The sequence below is a fragment of the Catharus ustulatus genome, chromosome 8, assembly GCF_009819885.2.
Source record: "Catharus ustulatus isolate bCatUst1 chromosome 8, bCatUst1.pri.v2, whole genome shotgun sequence".
Classification (NCBI taxonomy): Eukaryota; Metazoa; Chordata; class Aves; order Passeriformes; family Turdidae; genus Catharus; species Catharus ustulatus.
In genome coordinates this window covers 2,896,338-2,912,350 of record NC_046228.1, presented here as the reverse complement: position 1 = coordinate 2,912,350, position 16,013 = coordinate 2,896,338, and the positions used below count along the sequence as shown (strand labels likewise).

General features: G+C 43.3%; 1 protein-coding gene across 1 annotated transcript in view; it reads right to left on the bottom strand.

Moving 5' to 3' along the window:
• Window positions 1-16,013, bottom strand: part of ADAM12 (ADAM metallopeptidase domain 12) — a gene marked incomplete at its 5' end in the record, with an annotated part of 173,682 nt that overhangs the window by 12,337 nt on the left and 145,332 nt on the right. Inside the window, 5 exons of the mRNA XM_033066008.1 lie at window positions 1,304-1,381; window positions 3,854-4,052; window positions 4,147-4,255; window positions 11,004-11,199; window positions 12,492-12,581. Coding sequence (XP_032921899.1) covers window positions 1,304-1,381; window positions 3,854-4,052; window positions 4,147-4,255; window positions 11,004-11,199; window positions 12,492-12,581 — 672 coding nt within the window. The remainder of the gene's footprint in view (window positions 1-1,303; window positions 1,382-3,853; window positions 4,053-4,146; window positions 4,256-11,003; window positions 11,200-12,491; window positions 12,582-16,013) is intronic.

The following is a 16,013-nucleotide window of genomic DNA, read 5'->3' as shown; positions in this document are numbered from 1 at the left end:
ATTCCCTTCCCTGGACACTCTCCATCCCCTCCATGTCTCATCCTGAGGGACCCCAAACTGACCCCAGTCACATTTAGGTGCTCAAATCAATTTGCAAATAAAGATTTTTGGGCTTGGAGCTCATTGCCAATAAGGTCCTTAATTCTGTGCTAACCCCAACCATCACTGATCTGCCACCACCATGGAGAAGCCACAGCACAGATTAATAAATCAGTTTTCAGTAAGACGCAAATCAGCTCACAGGGGTTTGGGTTACTCTGAACATGCAATATTCTGGCCAGGTCAGCTTGGCCAGAACTGTGCTGCCTGTGTCTGCAGAGCACTAAAATATTCAGAGAGCTCACACTGGTGGTGGTCATGTAAAATTAAAAAAAAAAAAAAAAAAAAAAAAAAAAAGATATATACTTTTCAAAGACAGCAAGATAATTAAACATATACTTTGTTAAGCATTATTTCTTAAATTAAAGCACTGCAGGAATTCTCATTTACAATTCCATGAGGTCAATTTTGCCACTGAGGAGTCACCAGAAGTTCCTGCTTTGTACAGACATAAAAATGCCAGTCTAAGCCTCTGCTCATTCCAGCTCAATGATGAGAGGCAGCACCATCAACACTGCTCAGTTTTGCAAATTCAGGGTGATAAAATAAGTTAAAGCAAATTAAAATCTTTCCTCAGAGAGGACAGTGAGTTTCTATGGGTCTTCCAATGTGGCTGCCACAGCTTTTCAGAGAAACAAACAGCTCATCAGCACATCAAGGTTAATAAGGCAAAGCTTGACATAATTAACATTATCATAATATAAACTGGGTTTCAAACCACTGATATTAAATGATATAATCACATTTTTCATTCTGTGCCACTTTCATGCAACAAAACTCATCAACGTGGTTTTACTTTAATGTTTTTGGAAATGCTGTTTCATTTGCCTCTCAATCCAAATGCTTCCAATGCTCAATTAAAAAATTTTAACTTCTTTGTATCTATGGAGAAACTGCATTTCTGATTTTTAATGGGAATTCTTGGAGGGTTAAACTTCAAATTACTTTAGGATTACAATATTCCTTTGTATCACAGGCTGTCAATTAAGAACAAGATACTTACTGCCTGATAAACATTTCTTTATCAAATAAAAACGATTTCATATAAGGGACAGTGAAAATGGAAACATGTAATAAAAATGTATAGCAGGGACTCTGACTGATCTATTGCAGGCAATTATAGATCCCAAAGCCATTACAGAAAGTGATTCCTTGTCCAGTGGTTATTGAGGGATTGTAAAAGAATGTTTTCCTAGATGCTTACCCCACGTCCATGGCACTTGGTGGCACATTTATGGACTCCAAAAACACTGGTGTTCTGGCACCGGCGGTTCAGGCAAATCTGGAAAATAAAAAAATATATATTTAACAAGGACAGAGCTGCTGGTGCTCCCAGGGCATCATATCCCTTCTTTCAGCAGTTAAATATTTCCCAGCATGCAAATATATTTAATTATATGGACTCAATGGACACCAGGATTGGCTGTCTTCTTATTTTCCTTTTAAAGTCTTTGAAATCCAAATCTGAGCAAGCTGAATTCTGCTCTCCTGGCCAGCCCTGGTTTCACACACTCTTTGTAGCGCTGAAATGCTGAGTTTGTGCAAGCAAACCCTGCCAGTTCCACTCAAGTGGAACTAGTGGGGAGATCCTGGGGTTTGGGAGGTTTTTAAGCCAATTTAAAAATCAGTAATTTGCATTTTTTTTCAGGACTAGGAGTGCACAGAGCAGGATTCCTTCAGGTTCCTGCTCTGCCTTTGTGTCTTCACCACGGCAGATGATTCTTTGAGCAAAGTTTTGGATCCTCATGGTGTAAACTACCAGAGTTTTGCTTCTATCAGTGGTGAAATATTTTCAATTCCAGTACAGAACCTGGACCCAGGACACATGAATGTTTAAGTGAGGTCATTCACTTTTATGGGGTCATCACTGTTTTCCAGGAAAGACAAGATCTTTCCAAGTTTTTCCAAGTTAAACAATTTTTTCGGTGTCAAATATAAACCAGACCTCTTTAACATTTGATATTTACAGGAAATGGAAGTAAACAAATAGCATATGCACAGGAATAAAATGCAAATATTTTTTGTTTTCCACTCATTGCAGATAAACTTTACTCTGCCAATGGAGCTGAAAATTGAGGTTAAGCAAGATTAGTGCTGAGTAATAACAACATCAAACAACCACACAACTGATGAGCACGTCAGTAATGAGAAGTTACCCTACTCCAAACTGAAAAAAGAAGAAATTAGGACTGGAATAACTGTTCCTATACTATGTTGACAACAAAAAAGGTCAAAAAGCCCCACACTGCACATTTTTTTGCTCATGTTTAACTGCAGTGCAGCTCAGTAGTACTAAAGTCAGTCACAATAATTAGCATTAAGCTGGGAATAGTGTTGAAGGAGGCGACAGGGCTGCTTAATCAGGGCACTTATCCCCTGGGGAGAAGGAAAAATGGAAAGGAAATTAGAGTGAATTGGCATCAACATGCAGGCAAGGAGAGAATATGGTCTGATTACAGCACTATTCACAATTCAAATATTCACAGTGCAGCAGCTCCCAGAATTCTGATCACATTAAAATGGCTGCGTTTCAAATTGTGCATCTCCAGTTGAGAAAACCCAAGAATATTTAAATTCATATTCTTAATCCATAATACAAATGCACTAATGTCCTCAAAGTAAAACATACAATTTCAGAAGTATTAGCCTGTGTATTCTATAGTGTGGATGTGTATGATTAGATAGATTAGCAAGATTAAATACTCATTAGTAAAACATAATGGGGTGCTTTCTCAGTGCTTTGAAAAGACTTTTTATAACAGATTGACTTAGAAATGTTGTAAGGGTTGTTTTCCTGTAACAGAGCTGTGGTTTCACTGGGGATGGATTTCAAACCTGTTCCCAGCACAGGGAGATAATCCAGAGTAATTCAAAAGCATTCAGAAATTCAGAGGCTTACTTGAATTTACCACAAATTATCCAAAAACTTGTTTTTCCTCCTTTTTGCAAGCAATCTGCTGGGGGTATGGAAACCTCCTTCATTTCAATGGCTCTTGGACTTCCATTCCTCCTTCCCCTGTAAACTCAGGGCTGCCTCCCATCTTTCTCAGTTGCTTTCCTCACAAAAGGAAAACTTAGAATGATACAGCCATGTGAAATCTGGGCTGAATTCACAGTGGATAATTCACAAAGTTTGCAAAACACAATTGCAAAAATCAGTTTTGGTGGCTGAGCATCAATGGGTTTATAGTTTTCAAAGAGTGCATACAGAGATAGGTTTTTCTAAAGAAGTGAGGAGCCATAATCAGAAGATAAAATACATTTTGAAACCTAAAGTGAAGTTAATGACAATTTTGCAATCCCAGAGATGCTGGGAAAGGGAATACATTGAACTCAGGAATTCATTAATAAGCCTGTAATGTATTTTGCTGTACTTATTTTGCAGAAAACCTCAAGCCTCCATGGGCAGATATTTGGAACTGTTTTCAAAAAATCAGTCACAAACTTAAGCAACTTGCATTGCACAGAATCCCAGGATGGTTTGGGTTGGAAGGGACTTTAAAGCTGCTCAATTTCCAACCCCCTGCCATGGCCAGGGACATCTTCCACCAGATCAGATTGCTCAGATTTGCATCTGAAAATCTATAACCCAGAACAGTGGCCAGAAGGGAGTAAAATCTGTCTCAGTGTGAGCATGAGAAGCAATTATTTTGTGAGGGAAAAAGAAAAGAAACAAATAAAAAAGAAGCACAAAACACTTGGCAGAATGGTGCTAGTAACGTTCCCCTTGTCGGGGAGTATTCCAGAATCTTACTTTTCCATCTTCACACTTGGTTCCTGCCAGCACCAGCCCAGGGTCGGGCATGTCATCCCCCAGATACACGTGGGTGCCACGGCACAGGATCTTTCCCCCCTCCTGCAGAGGGATGTTGGTTTCTATGGAGACAGCGTTGGTACCAATCACGGGCCGGTTCGCTCCTCCTTGGCACTGGATTTTTCCACACTTGGCATCCCTGATGGAAACAAGCACACCCAAAGAACAGGTGAAGCATTTCCAGTGCTCCAAGCCCTCTCCCAGCTGCTTTGCTGTGTGTGCAGGGGCCTTACCTGGGTTCACATTTGGCAAAGGAGCTCTTGGAGTCTTTCCCGCAGTTGCCGTAAGGGTCTCCGGCAGAATTGACTCTCTCAAAGCAGATCCCAGGAGCGGGTTTCGCACCTGAAACAAAACCTAATCAGAACTTTCATCTCATACAAGGTGTTTTTAATAATTTCCTTTGAGCTCTGCTGGTGCTTTAGGGGGAAGGGGGGATGTGAGCTGCATGTTGATGAGGCCCAACAAAACAGCGGCGCTGGATGTGCATGCTAATGGGAGAGTTTGGATGTGTGGGATTGCCAGGGCTGTTTGTCTCTCCTGGCAGTGCTGAGCAACAGACAGTGCAGAACTCCTTCTCTTCCAGGATTTCTCAAGGTGATAGCCCTCTTGCCAATCCTCCTAGGACACAAAAACTTCTGGCAAATACCAGAAAGACAAAGGCCAGCTGGAAGTTAACTCTCCCCTTCTGCAGGGGTCCACGCTCTAGTGAGACCCCAAAGAAAATTCTTTTCAAGAAAGGCCTGTTAGACTGCAATGGAGAACAAGAAAACAGAAAAAATCCAGTTGTAAACTGGGTGTAAAGAAGAGGACCTGACATGGCAAAGGGAAATGTTTGTTGCTATTAACTCAGTTTGGAGAGGAAAGGAACCCATCCCACCTTAACCCTCAGGACATCCACTCCTAAAAGACTGACATGGAAGAAGGGGCATTTCTGCCATGGTGGTAGAAATGGGAATTTGGGAGTTCAGGCAGCATCTGGTTCTTGTCTGCTGTGCTCTTTTCTGACAGAGACATGTCCTGATGGCAAAGGAACTTCCCTGGTGGGAGCCGGGCTGGAGAAGCTTGTGCAGGCAGATTATTCATCCCTGCACTTCACAAGTTCAAGGGTGCTATTAGCATCTCTTCTAATGTTTTACACACACAGTCTCCTGCTCATTTCCCTCCGGGTTATGACCAATTACAGAATATCTGGGGGAAGATGCATCCGTTCATCTGGAATGTTGAAAAGGTGAAGGATCTGCTTCCCTGGTTTGACTGCTGCAACAATTCATTAGTCTGTGTATTGGAATTTAATCCCTTTGTTCTACAGTGAAGAGTGGCTTTCATTTCCAGCCAATAATTGCTGCTTCTTGCAAGATTAAGAGGCCTTTTGTTAGGGCTCTTTACTACTGATATTTTCTTTCCATGAAAATAATTAGCAAGACCATCAAGTCAACACCAACATTTCAACTGCTCCAACAGGGAGATTGGTCTGGGCAGAAAAGGGGATGAGGAGAAACTCTGGCTGAAACTCTGATCAGAGACCTGCTAGCTGCATTTCTTTTTGTGCTTTTGACAGATCAGCCAAAATAAAGCAAAAAGAACTTGGCAGCAAGTGATGTGATAGCCCAAAGGCTGAGAATATCCCATTTCTACAGTGCTCCTGATCTTTAGCAGAGACAGAACATTTCAACTAATGCTACATTTTGTCAAATGTTTTGAGCCACTTCCAAGTGTGTATGCCTCTAACTGTGGGTAAAACATAGCATTTATTTAAGCCAGCCTGAAGATTTAATTTGAAAGCCTTCAAAGAGGAATTTTTTTTTTTATTTTAAAAAAAAGGGTCACATTCTTAGAGAAGAAAATACAAATATGATTGCAAAACTTCCAGCCAGTGTGGATCTTTTCACTAAAAACTCAGAGATTAAAACTTCAATTAATTATCTGCATTTCATAGTCAGAAGCTTGACTAATACTATATACTGCTGAACAGCAATCTAATGCTATTAAGGACAAAATATTAAAACTTGGTGAGGCTTAAGATGGAACCCTCTTTTCCTTCTAACATTTTTACATGCTGAAACTGGAAAATTCAGAAAGAAAGGCGCAGAAGGAACAGAATGTGACCTGTTGGTTCCCTGGAGAGAAGGACAAGAGCTTGAAATTCTTTGGAAGATTATGATCAAGCTTGCTGAGTTCAGAATATTTTTTCAAACCTGGCACTATTAAAAGGGACTCACACAGGATTCTTTCAATTCTTTTTCATTAAAGTTCAAACAATAACAAAAAAAAAAAAAAGGCAAACAACAAAAGCATCTAGACAAGGTGCTGTGCAAAAAAAGCAGAAGTTAGATTTCCATTTTCAGCATGTGGATCCCTCCTCATCTTTCCAGGGTGAGCACACTCACTGTTCAGCTTGAGACAAACTTTGCCATGTGCATATTCTGTAGTAAATTTGGAAGGGAGTGAAAAAAAATTTAGGAGCAAGAGGCGAAGGAAAGCTGCTTTTTCTAAAACTTTAAGGTGTTTCCCTTCCTCTTTCACCTGTTGGAAGCTTTTTGTGTGGCTGATTTTTTCGCTGAATTCAGAAGTGATGATGCAGAGATGATGGAAAACAGCCCACAGGAAGGGAAACACATCTGCAGCGTCCTTGCGGGGCTCAGACACCGAGCTTTAACTCCAGCTAATAACACTTGACAAGAAAAAGGAGCTCATGGAGCACAAAGAAACAATCCCCTGCCAGGCTTGGAGCAGCCTGTGTGTGAAAACACCTGGTACCCAACGATCATCTGCAGCCTGGAAACCAAAACCCAGCTTCAATTTCTGCCTTTGGTATCCAACCAAGCCTTGGGATTCAGATGGCTGCTCCCTCTCCCCACTGGCTTCTCACAATATTTGCACCTTTTTATGGATGAAAACATATCAGAGTGTAAGATGCTGAACAGATGGAGCTACCAAGTTAAAAGGAGGTTTGCAGAAGGTGCTTAAAGAAGAGAATTGTAATGTTGTGTTTCTGGAGGAAACACATTTATCACGACTGCACCACAAACTGAAGCAGAAAGTCCTGTCTTCCTCTATTTTCCACCTCTGCAGGCAGAGGCAAAATGATTTGTGAAGGATTTCTGGTGGTTATTAAGTGGTTTGAGCTGGATGAGCAGAGTTTATTTCACTTTGCTATTGGTAATTATAGTATCATGACCCTGTAATGAAGGTCCTGCCAGCCTTTCCACACCAAGCCTCACTCAGGGATTAAATCAACCCTTGGAAGCTGCAGAAGGTCAAAGCTCACCAATGTAGCTGGCAGCCTGGAGATTGCTGGGGTTTTTTTTCTCCAAATGTGGATATTGATGAACTCACTTCTTTCTCTATGCAGTTGTAAAAAAATGAAATAATAAAGAACAGAAGTTGCAGGGCACAGAAATGCTGTGTCATTTTAAACCTGCTGCCTGGGAAAGCACCAACAGAGCCTCTTGTAAGGAATGAGGGAAATTTCTGACCATGGTGCTGATTCCATGAACACCAGAAACATCCTCTGCCAGGCTGACAGCAGAAAAAGAAGATTGTTCAGTTCAGTTCCCAGCTGTCTGTGGGTGGGGAGAGGGGAAAAAACAACCTCTGAGTAACAAGCTGGAGCTCTGTGGCTGTGCCAGCCAGCACCACGAGTAACTGTGCAAATAAATACAAGCATAAAAACCACAGCTCTCTGTCGTGTGGTCTGGGTTTCAGCTCATTAAATTTGTTTTTGCTGCAAAGCAAAGGTTCCACAAGCTGCCCGTGGCCTCTCTCCCCATCCTGGTGATCCCTGATCTGTCTGGGCAAGAGCAAGATGGGGTTGAGCATTTTTTTTGCATTTAAGGAGAATGATGTCACCACCCCTGAGAATATTATTTAATCTTTCCCATCTCCAGAAGAAAAAGGCCTGGCCATAAATCTGTGATGATCAAAATAGTTTAATTTTATTGAATTCTGAAAATTGCAGTGCTTGGACAATTAGCATTTTTTTCTTTCAAAAGCAAGTTAGCAGTGGTTTGGTCAGATATCTGAGGTGGGCAGCATTTATTTTGTGTCTGTAGGGCTCTACCTGGCAAAACCTGCAAAGTTCTCACACAGTAACAAATATTGACATCTAAATTAAGAATGTTCCTGCCCAAACAAATGGCCATGTCCATGCAACACATTTAAATGTGTTCTAATTATTAAATCAATGCCTGCCATTGGCTCCCCAAAATCATTGCTCTTTCCCCACTTGGGGAAACGCAGGAAAACAAACTGACAAACGTCCCTAAAGAATCATTTCCTTGTCAATGTGGAAAAAGCCATGAGTTTAAAGTTGAGAATCTTCTGTTGCTTGGTGATCAATGATTTCTCTGTCTGAAGCAGCTCCATCTGTGTATCCTTCTCCTGCAAAATGCCAGTGCAGTCACAGACACCACACAAAGCATCACCATTGATGCATTTTCAGTCACTGCTATCAATAGGTCAGATCAGTGCAATTTGATATTTTTGAATACGGACCGAGAAAGGTCACCAGCATTTCCTGCTCCCCAAGGATAAAAATGACATGAATTATGGAGGGAGAGAGAATGGAGAGTTCTGGGTGTTCTGGGAGCAGACTGGAATCAACCTGGGCTCTGAGAGGAATTCATGGCTATTTTCAGAGATTGTCCCCAGGAGCTCCTCCCTTCTCCTTCCTACAGCTTTCCATGCAGATAAGAAAGAGCAAAAAATTTTAAAAATCTTCTACTTTATCAGAATCACTGTGTTGAGAGTAACAAAAACAACCCCACGGAAATGCAAGTGCTTTTCTGGAAACAGGTTCCTACTGCTCAGCCTAATGTAAACAAGCTCTGACAGTGTTCATCATTTTCCTTTAAATAGCTCTAAAAACATGAAGATTGACATTTATCATTGGGCTTCTGGACATCTGTAACCTGATGAATCAGGAAAGATGTACAAGGGAAGACATTAATAAGGAATTCAATATACCGAATATTATTTTAGGGAAAGTTATTGTATTTTGCTCTGCATGGATTTCTCCTGCTGGGAAGAAGAAAATAAGGAGAGAATGAAAATGAATTGTATTCTGTTTTTTTCTTTAGAGAGGGGAATTTTTTTTTTTTAAACCATGAAACTACTTCAACACAGGCAGTTGTTACAAACAGTTCTAATCAGACACAACAACCTGGCAAAAGTATATTTTTGATACAAAGTCCAGAGAAAACATCTTAGAATGTCAAATCTGATGTGTAGTTTTTTAAATCTGCACCATGATATTTTTCTAACTGCATGAGACACCCACCTCTCTCCTGTTCCACCCCACATCTGCCAGCTTCTGCTTCAGCCAGAGCTGTGATAGAGCAGTGGATATTCACATCCCTAGTTTTTAAATCCACAATACAGGCATTATTTGAAGTGTCCAAGGCCAGTTGGATAGGGCTTGAAGCAACCTGGTCTAGTGCAAGGTGTCCCTGCTCATGGATGATCTCTGATGTCCCTCCAGCCCAAACCATTCTGGGATTCCGTGTTTATTTTTAATTTATAATTCCAAAAATGTGGCAAGAATTATGACTTTGAGTTCAGGGTTGGTCATGTCCCATCTGCCCTATTTAAAATCCTTATCTTGGGCCTTCCCAAGACAAAACCAAAGGGTTTTCCAGTCAAAGTCTGTTTGAAATCTGTTCTTAGCAAACATCACCATAAACAGACTCCCCCAGCCTGGGCCCTGGAGCCTCCAGCACAGCACTGCCCATATTGAACAGTCCCAAGAAGGAAGACAGGAAAGAATTAGGGGAGCCCAGGGCTTTGGTGGAATTGCTGTGTTAGGAAGCAGACCTGGCAAGGAGCTGCACAATTCAGCTCCTTGACCTCTAGAGGAATTTTTCTCAGCCACTGAAACCACGAACAGCCTGACCGAGTAACTTTCCACAGCATGGGAAACCGGTTCAGGAGGAGATTTTTGCTTTCTACACGAGAAAATGTCTCTGTATCCAGGGATTAGAAGTCCCAGTCTGACTAAGACTGGAGGCTATAATTGTCCATGGCTCCATGAGCTCATATCAGCTCTATGACACGCGTGGGATTTGGGGGAGCGCAGCAGAGGCACGCTTTGTTCCACGTGAGGAGTTTCATTCTGAACTGCAGCTCCTGAACATGTTCTTCCACCCACGTGGCCAAGCTGACCTGCTGCCTGTACCACTGGGGCTGGTTCTTGAGATGCTTTAATGCTCTTTAAAAGGGAGATTGTAAAAAGTCCATGTTCTCAGGGAAGGAAACAGATAAATTCTTCAGTGGAGTTCTGGAGAGGGTTTTGACCAAGGGAAACATCTGTGTGTCATTATATTGATAGAGAAGTTTTGGAGCAGAGTTAGAGATACTGAATTGAAAGAGAAAAGTGAGTTTAAAAGAAATAATTACATCTACCTCTAAGTAATGCTTCTCCTTAGGAGAGGTAAATGTTTTTCAAATTTGAGATAGAAGGTTAGAGATGCTGAAGGAGACATGATTTGGATTCATACCAAAATGCTGAGTTAATACTTGCAGTGCAGTGGAAGGGTCACAGGGCTTTATAGAAAGGTGAACAGCTTCCCTGGGATAGAGGCTGAGAACAACTCAAGAACTCATGTTACCAGATTTCTGCAAAAAGGGAGCAAATTCCCATGGGGGAATAAAATCCCTTTCTGCTTCAGAGCACAGCCTGCTAAAAGCACTGTCAGGAGGCAGTTTCCAGGTGACACCAGTTGATAAAATACACCAATGATCCAGGAGTCCCATGTTAGTGTCAGAAGCTGAGCCCTGGCTGGGATGGAGCAGACACATCTGTCTGGCAGATGAGCTGCTTGGAGCACAGGAGGAAGCAGCTCACCCAGCAGCCTGACAAGGGCTGTGATTCCAACCTGCCAGGAGCATCCAGCACTCTGTGGGGTAACACCAGGCCATATCAAAGCCAGGAGGAAACGATTTGTCTAAGCCCACCCATCCATTTGCAGTGAGAGAAACCAACACGACAGCAAACCAAGGCTGGAACGAATCAGAGATCCAAACAGCCACAGATTGCTGCTGCATCCTCCAGCTGTTTATTCCCCCTGAGGCTCTGCCAGAGGCTGGCACTCACCTGGGCCCCAGAGGGTGATGCACTGCTGCTCGTGGGTCTGGCAGATGCCGTTGTAGCAGTAGCCATCCACGCCGTGGCACGCGTGCCCATCGTGCAGGTACACGTTGGCCGGGCACTGCGCGCTGGCCCCGGTGCAGAACTCGGGCAGGTCGCAGGAATTGCTCGACTCTCGGCAAGGAATCCCCGCTGGCTTGAGCTGCAAACACACACAGCTTCAAGGGCTGTGCTGTGGCTGGGTCAGCCATGCAGGGCAGGAGGTGATTGCTCCGCTGCCCAGCCCCAGCTGGCTGCAGAGGGCAGGGCAGGGATTGCTCAGCTCTGATCTGAGCCGTGCTGGGAGGATGTGGCTGGAAGGAGGGTCAGATGAAGCCACACACACGGCTCACATGGCTCAAGACAAAGGGCAGCCCCAGCCCTGATGTCTGCAGGTGGCTCCTTCATCGTGTCTGAACACAAAAAAGGAGGATCTGGAGCACTGGGACAAAGTCAGATCAGAGATTTTCCATCCAGGGCAGCTGATCACAGAACACTGGGCTGTGTCAGGGCTCAGGAACCACCAGCCCACTTGATTGTGGATTCAGATGCCAAACAATTCCCAGGCTGGAAGGTTCAATACAATGACCTTGAGTAGATCTTGAACCTGAATGAATCTATGGAGTTACATTTCCTGCACGGAAATGTTGTTGTGATGGGCATCAAGATCTCTCAAACTTAATTACAACACTAGTCCATGTAACTGTTTCTGTCCTGTATTTCCCATGGAAAATAATATTTTGTTTTGGAACAGATGGTGGAATGTGCCCATCTGAACATTCCCTCTCAACAGCAGCCACAAAAGTTGGGTGTGCTCTGGGAGCAGCCCTGAATTTTAATCGCATTGCCTTTGGTAAAAAGCAAAGACATGAAGATTGATTTTGCTAAAAAGCAAATCCTGGCTGTGGGGATCCCTTGCTGCTCCAAGCTCGTGGGTTGCCACAGACATGATGGCAACTTGCTGGATGCTTTATTAGCCCATGGGCAAGGGAGGGTCTGAGAATGGAAGCAGGTAAATGCCTGTGGCAAGTTGGCTTTTATAGAGTGTTAGGAGACCACAACAGCTATTAAAATCTGCTATTAAAAATACATATGCTGTTGATAAAATTAATAATTTAAGAGCCTTCCCCCAAAAAAGAGGGTTCAACATTTAATGAATGCTTACCATGTAAGAATGAGAAAAATGAAAGCACACAAAAGTTCATGAAAAAGAAGTTTTGCATGAGCAACTGAAGGGGCCACCAACAGCACAGAGAGAATTCAAATAATCTGTTGATTTGCTCCTTCAATAATTTATATTTTGGGAATTTTTTAATTGCTCACATGACACACAAGTGTCTTAATGCCCATCAATACCAATTTACTTGTCCTCCATCCTTGCATACTGCCCTGGAGCAGGGGCAAACGTGGAATTGTGCCCTCCCCACCTGCAAAGAGACATTTCCCGTGGTTCACCTGGCAGTCCTGGCAGCAGAGCCCATGTGCACACACTGCTCCCGGCTTCAAGGCACAGGTGGTCGCGTTACAGCACCGGTTTGTACATTCCTGCATGAATTTGGGAGGGAAATTCAGAGCAGACAACGTTCACTCACAACGAGCCCTAAATCAAGAGGCTGCCTATAGCTCTGCCAAGAAAAGCTGGGCATGAAATCATGAATTATGCATGAAATTCGACAACCTGATCCAAACTGCCTTGTCTGCCCTCAGATTCAACAAGCCCAATAAGTGTAGTAAAGCCAGAGAAGCTGCTGAGGAGGGCTGGTTCACTCCAGCTATGGATTTAATCCCAAATGTCACAAACAACCCAAGCACGCTGACATCAATCCTGATGGAGCCCTGGGGTGTTTCGTTTCCACAGGAATCAGTGGAATGATTCCACTGCCTCCAGAGAGGATCCAGGAGCTGCTCTGCAGTTGCAGAGCATCACAACTACAGCTCAATTTTGTGATTGCTGCTGGCCAGGCTCCTGCTTGGATGGAGGCTGGGGCTGCCACAGAGGAGGACAACGACAGGATTCCATGTAATCCCTTATCAGAGTACAGCAGTAACAGAGCTCTGAGATATGGAATGAACATGAATTGCAGCCTCACTCACTGATACATCCCAATTTCACACTTGTGGATTAGATGGTGCCGTGTGTGGGCTCCTGCAAACTTTATTGTCAGTAGAACGAGCTTGTAAGGAGCCTCAGAAAAGAATGGATTTGTTTTTCCAAGATAATGCCCACAAGCTGCAAGTTACACCAGCTGAGCTGGAATCTCATCTCTCTCACAGAAATAGCAGCAGATAAAATTGCTCTTCAGCTGTGTTAAGTCTGTTTGACTTAGCCAGGGATCACTAACCATACAGGGAGCACAGGAAGAATGAGGGGGTTAGAGTCATGTTCACAGCTTCTTGTTACTTCACTGGCTTCTCAGAGCTTCCCAGCTGGGAGGCAGGGACTGACTGACCAGCAAAAACCAGGAGGATTCTCAGCATTTCACTTTATTTTAGGTAATATCTTCCTGGATGTAAAAAGCCAACTGTGCTCTGAAGCAGAGGAACAACTTCCTGCTCCTGTTTTGGATCACAGGAAGGCAGCAGGCTACAGAAATATTTCTGTGCAGCTGCTGCATGTCAGGAATAACATTCCTCTGCACAGAGGCACGTTTTATAAACTCACCTCAAAAACAATCTGAGATAAGCAGAGCAAAGTGTCAGTCCCATTAAGGTCCTTCTCAAACAGGCAGCTGCAGTGCCCCATCCTCTGCCCCCAGCAGCACTCAGCATTCCACAGGCAGGCTGGGATAAAGACACAGCTCTCCTCTGAAATTTCCAATTTCTGTCTCACTTACTGCTCATTGCAGGGAATGAGCTTGGTAAATAGTTTTTGTGCCTGGGCTATCAAATTGTCAGGAATGATTTTAACATAAACAAGCGAAAAAACAAGAAAGGCTCGCCAGGGTTTTGGAGGATGGAGGCTGGCACCTGAAATTACTGCTGTGCTGGAGATTATTATTATTATTATTATTATTATTATTATTATTATTATTATTAACAACAGCATCAGAGCAGCCCAACTCCAGAACAATTCCAGCACCCCTTTGTGATGTCAGGCTCTATCCTGTGGACAGGACACCTGGCTTTCACCCTCTCTTTTCTAAGAACACAAGACAGACCCCTCTGGGTCAGTCCATAGCTCCTCTGTCCCTGTGTCCCCCTGGGAGGAGCCAGCAGAAGATGTTTAAGGACATTGACACTTTCCCTTCCTGCCTTTCCCTTGGCTCCCCCTTGGCTCCAGGGGCATTTTTGGCACCTGTAAGAGTCAGAGCACAGGTAACCAAAGTCAGGGGATCAGCTCCTTCTGCTTGTTTGAAACCTGCCATTTTCTAATTTCATCTGCTCATTTCTCATGGGGGACAATCTCTCTTCCCTCACCCTTTCCATTCCCCTCACGATTTTATCAGCTTATGCTGCATTTTCCTTCATTTTCTTCTTTTCCAGCCAGAGCCCTTTCAAAACTTTGAACCACCTTATTGCTTTTCTCTCAATCTTTTTTCACTCTGCTTTATCCTCCCTGGGATCAGGGAGGGGTTGGGAAAACCTGCACAAGCAGCTTCAGGCACAGCAGATTTATAGAGGTCTGCTGGTGCTTTGTTTTGTTTCCCTATTTCTCCCCTAGTACTTTCTAACAACCTATTTACCTTTTAGACCACTCCTGAGCACTGGGCTGACATTTTCATGAGACTATTTATTGCAGTATGAAGTCTTGTTCCTCCATGGTCAGAGTCAGCTCAGAGTCCATCATCTTCTTTGTGTTTTTGGAATGTGCATCACTCCTCAGTGAGTCCCATTTCTCATCTTAATGCCTGTTCCAGCAGCCTCAGAAGGTTTCTCTGCAGTCCTTCACAGCCAGTGTTCATCTCTAGCAGCCTAACTAATATTATCAGTAAATTAAAGACTATTCCTCTTCCCAGGCTCTTTATGAAAATGCTGAGCTGTGTAGTCCCCAGGACACATCTCATGGATTCAGCACAGCAGATCTTCCAGTGCATGAAATGGATGATTTACACCTGGTTCTATTTCTTATCCTTTAACCCAAGCAGTTTTCCCTCTTTTACAGCTGCTCAATCTCCCAGAGAAGCTTTGGTGGAAGGTTTGGCCCAAAGCCTCTCTGAACTCCTCACCCACAGGCTGCAGTGACAGTCCTGTCCCTTTCCATCCACTTATTAAACTCTTCAGAGCACTGTGATGGATTTCTAAGACAAGATTTTGTAAGACAAGATTTTGTAAGACAAGAGTTCCTGGCACAAAAGCCATGTTGACTCGTCCCTGGCATGTCACAGCTCTTTGGGCACTCACTCCTAATTGCATTTGCAAGTAATTTATCTGACTTCTGAGTTAGCAATTTGTAATTTTCTGTTTGCTGGTTATTATAAAAGACACATTTTAATCTTTCAAAGACTGAGGGGTTTTACTTCTCTTCATTCTTTTATCTTTCCATCTATAACCTATATTAACCCTCCTTCCACAGACATGGCAGCACATGAGGCAAATAATCTAAAATTGTTAGGATCATAAAATCATGGAATGGTTTGGGTTTGAAGGGACCAAAAATCATCCAGTTCCACCCCAGCCATGGCAGTGACACCAATGTCCAACCTGGCCTTGGGCACTGCCAGGATCCAGGGACAGCCACAGCAAATCTGGGACCCTGTACCAGCCCTGCCCACCCTCACAGAATTTAATCCCAATATCACTCATTCTTGGGGTGCTGAAACCCTATGGGGCAGAACCCAGCTGGTATAAATGACTGGGAAGTGAATTAGTAACTAATTACACAGGTTTTCTGGAACTATTCAGATTAGAGCAGTAAATCCCAAATAAATTTAATTGCACCTAAGACTCAGTTTTCCCAATATAACTAAAAAGGCAAAAAGCCAGAAAGAAGAGGCAAATCAAGCCAGTGCTTGCTGACATTAAGTGGCTTTGACTTGA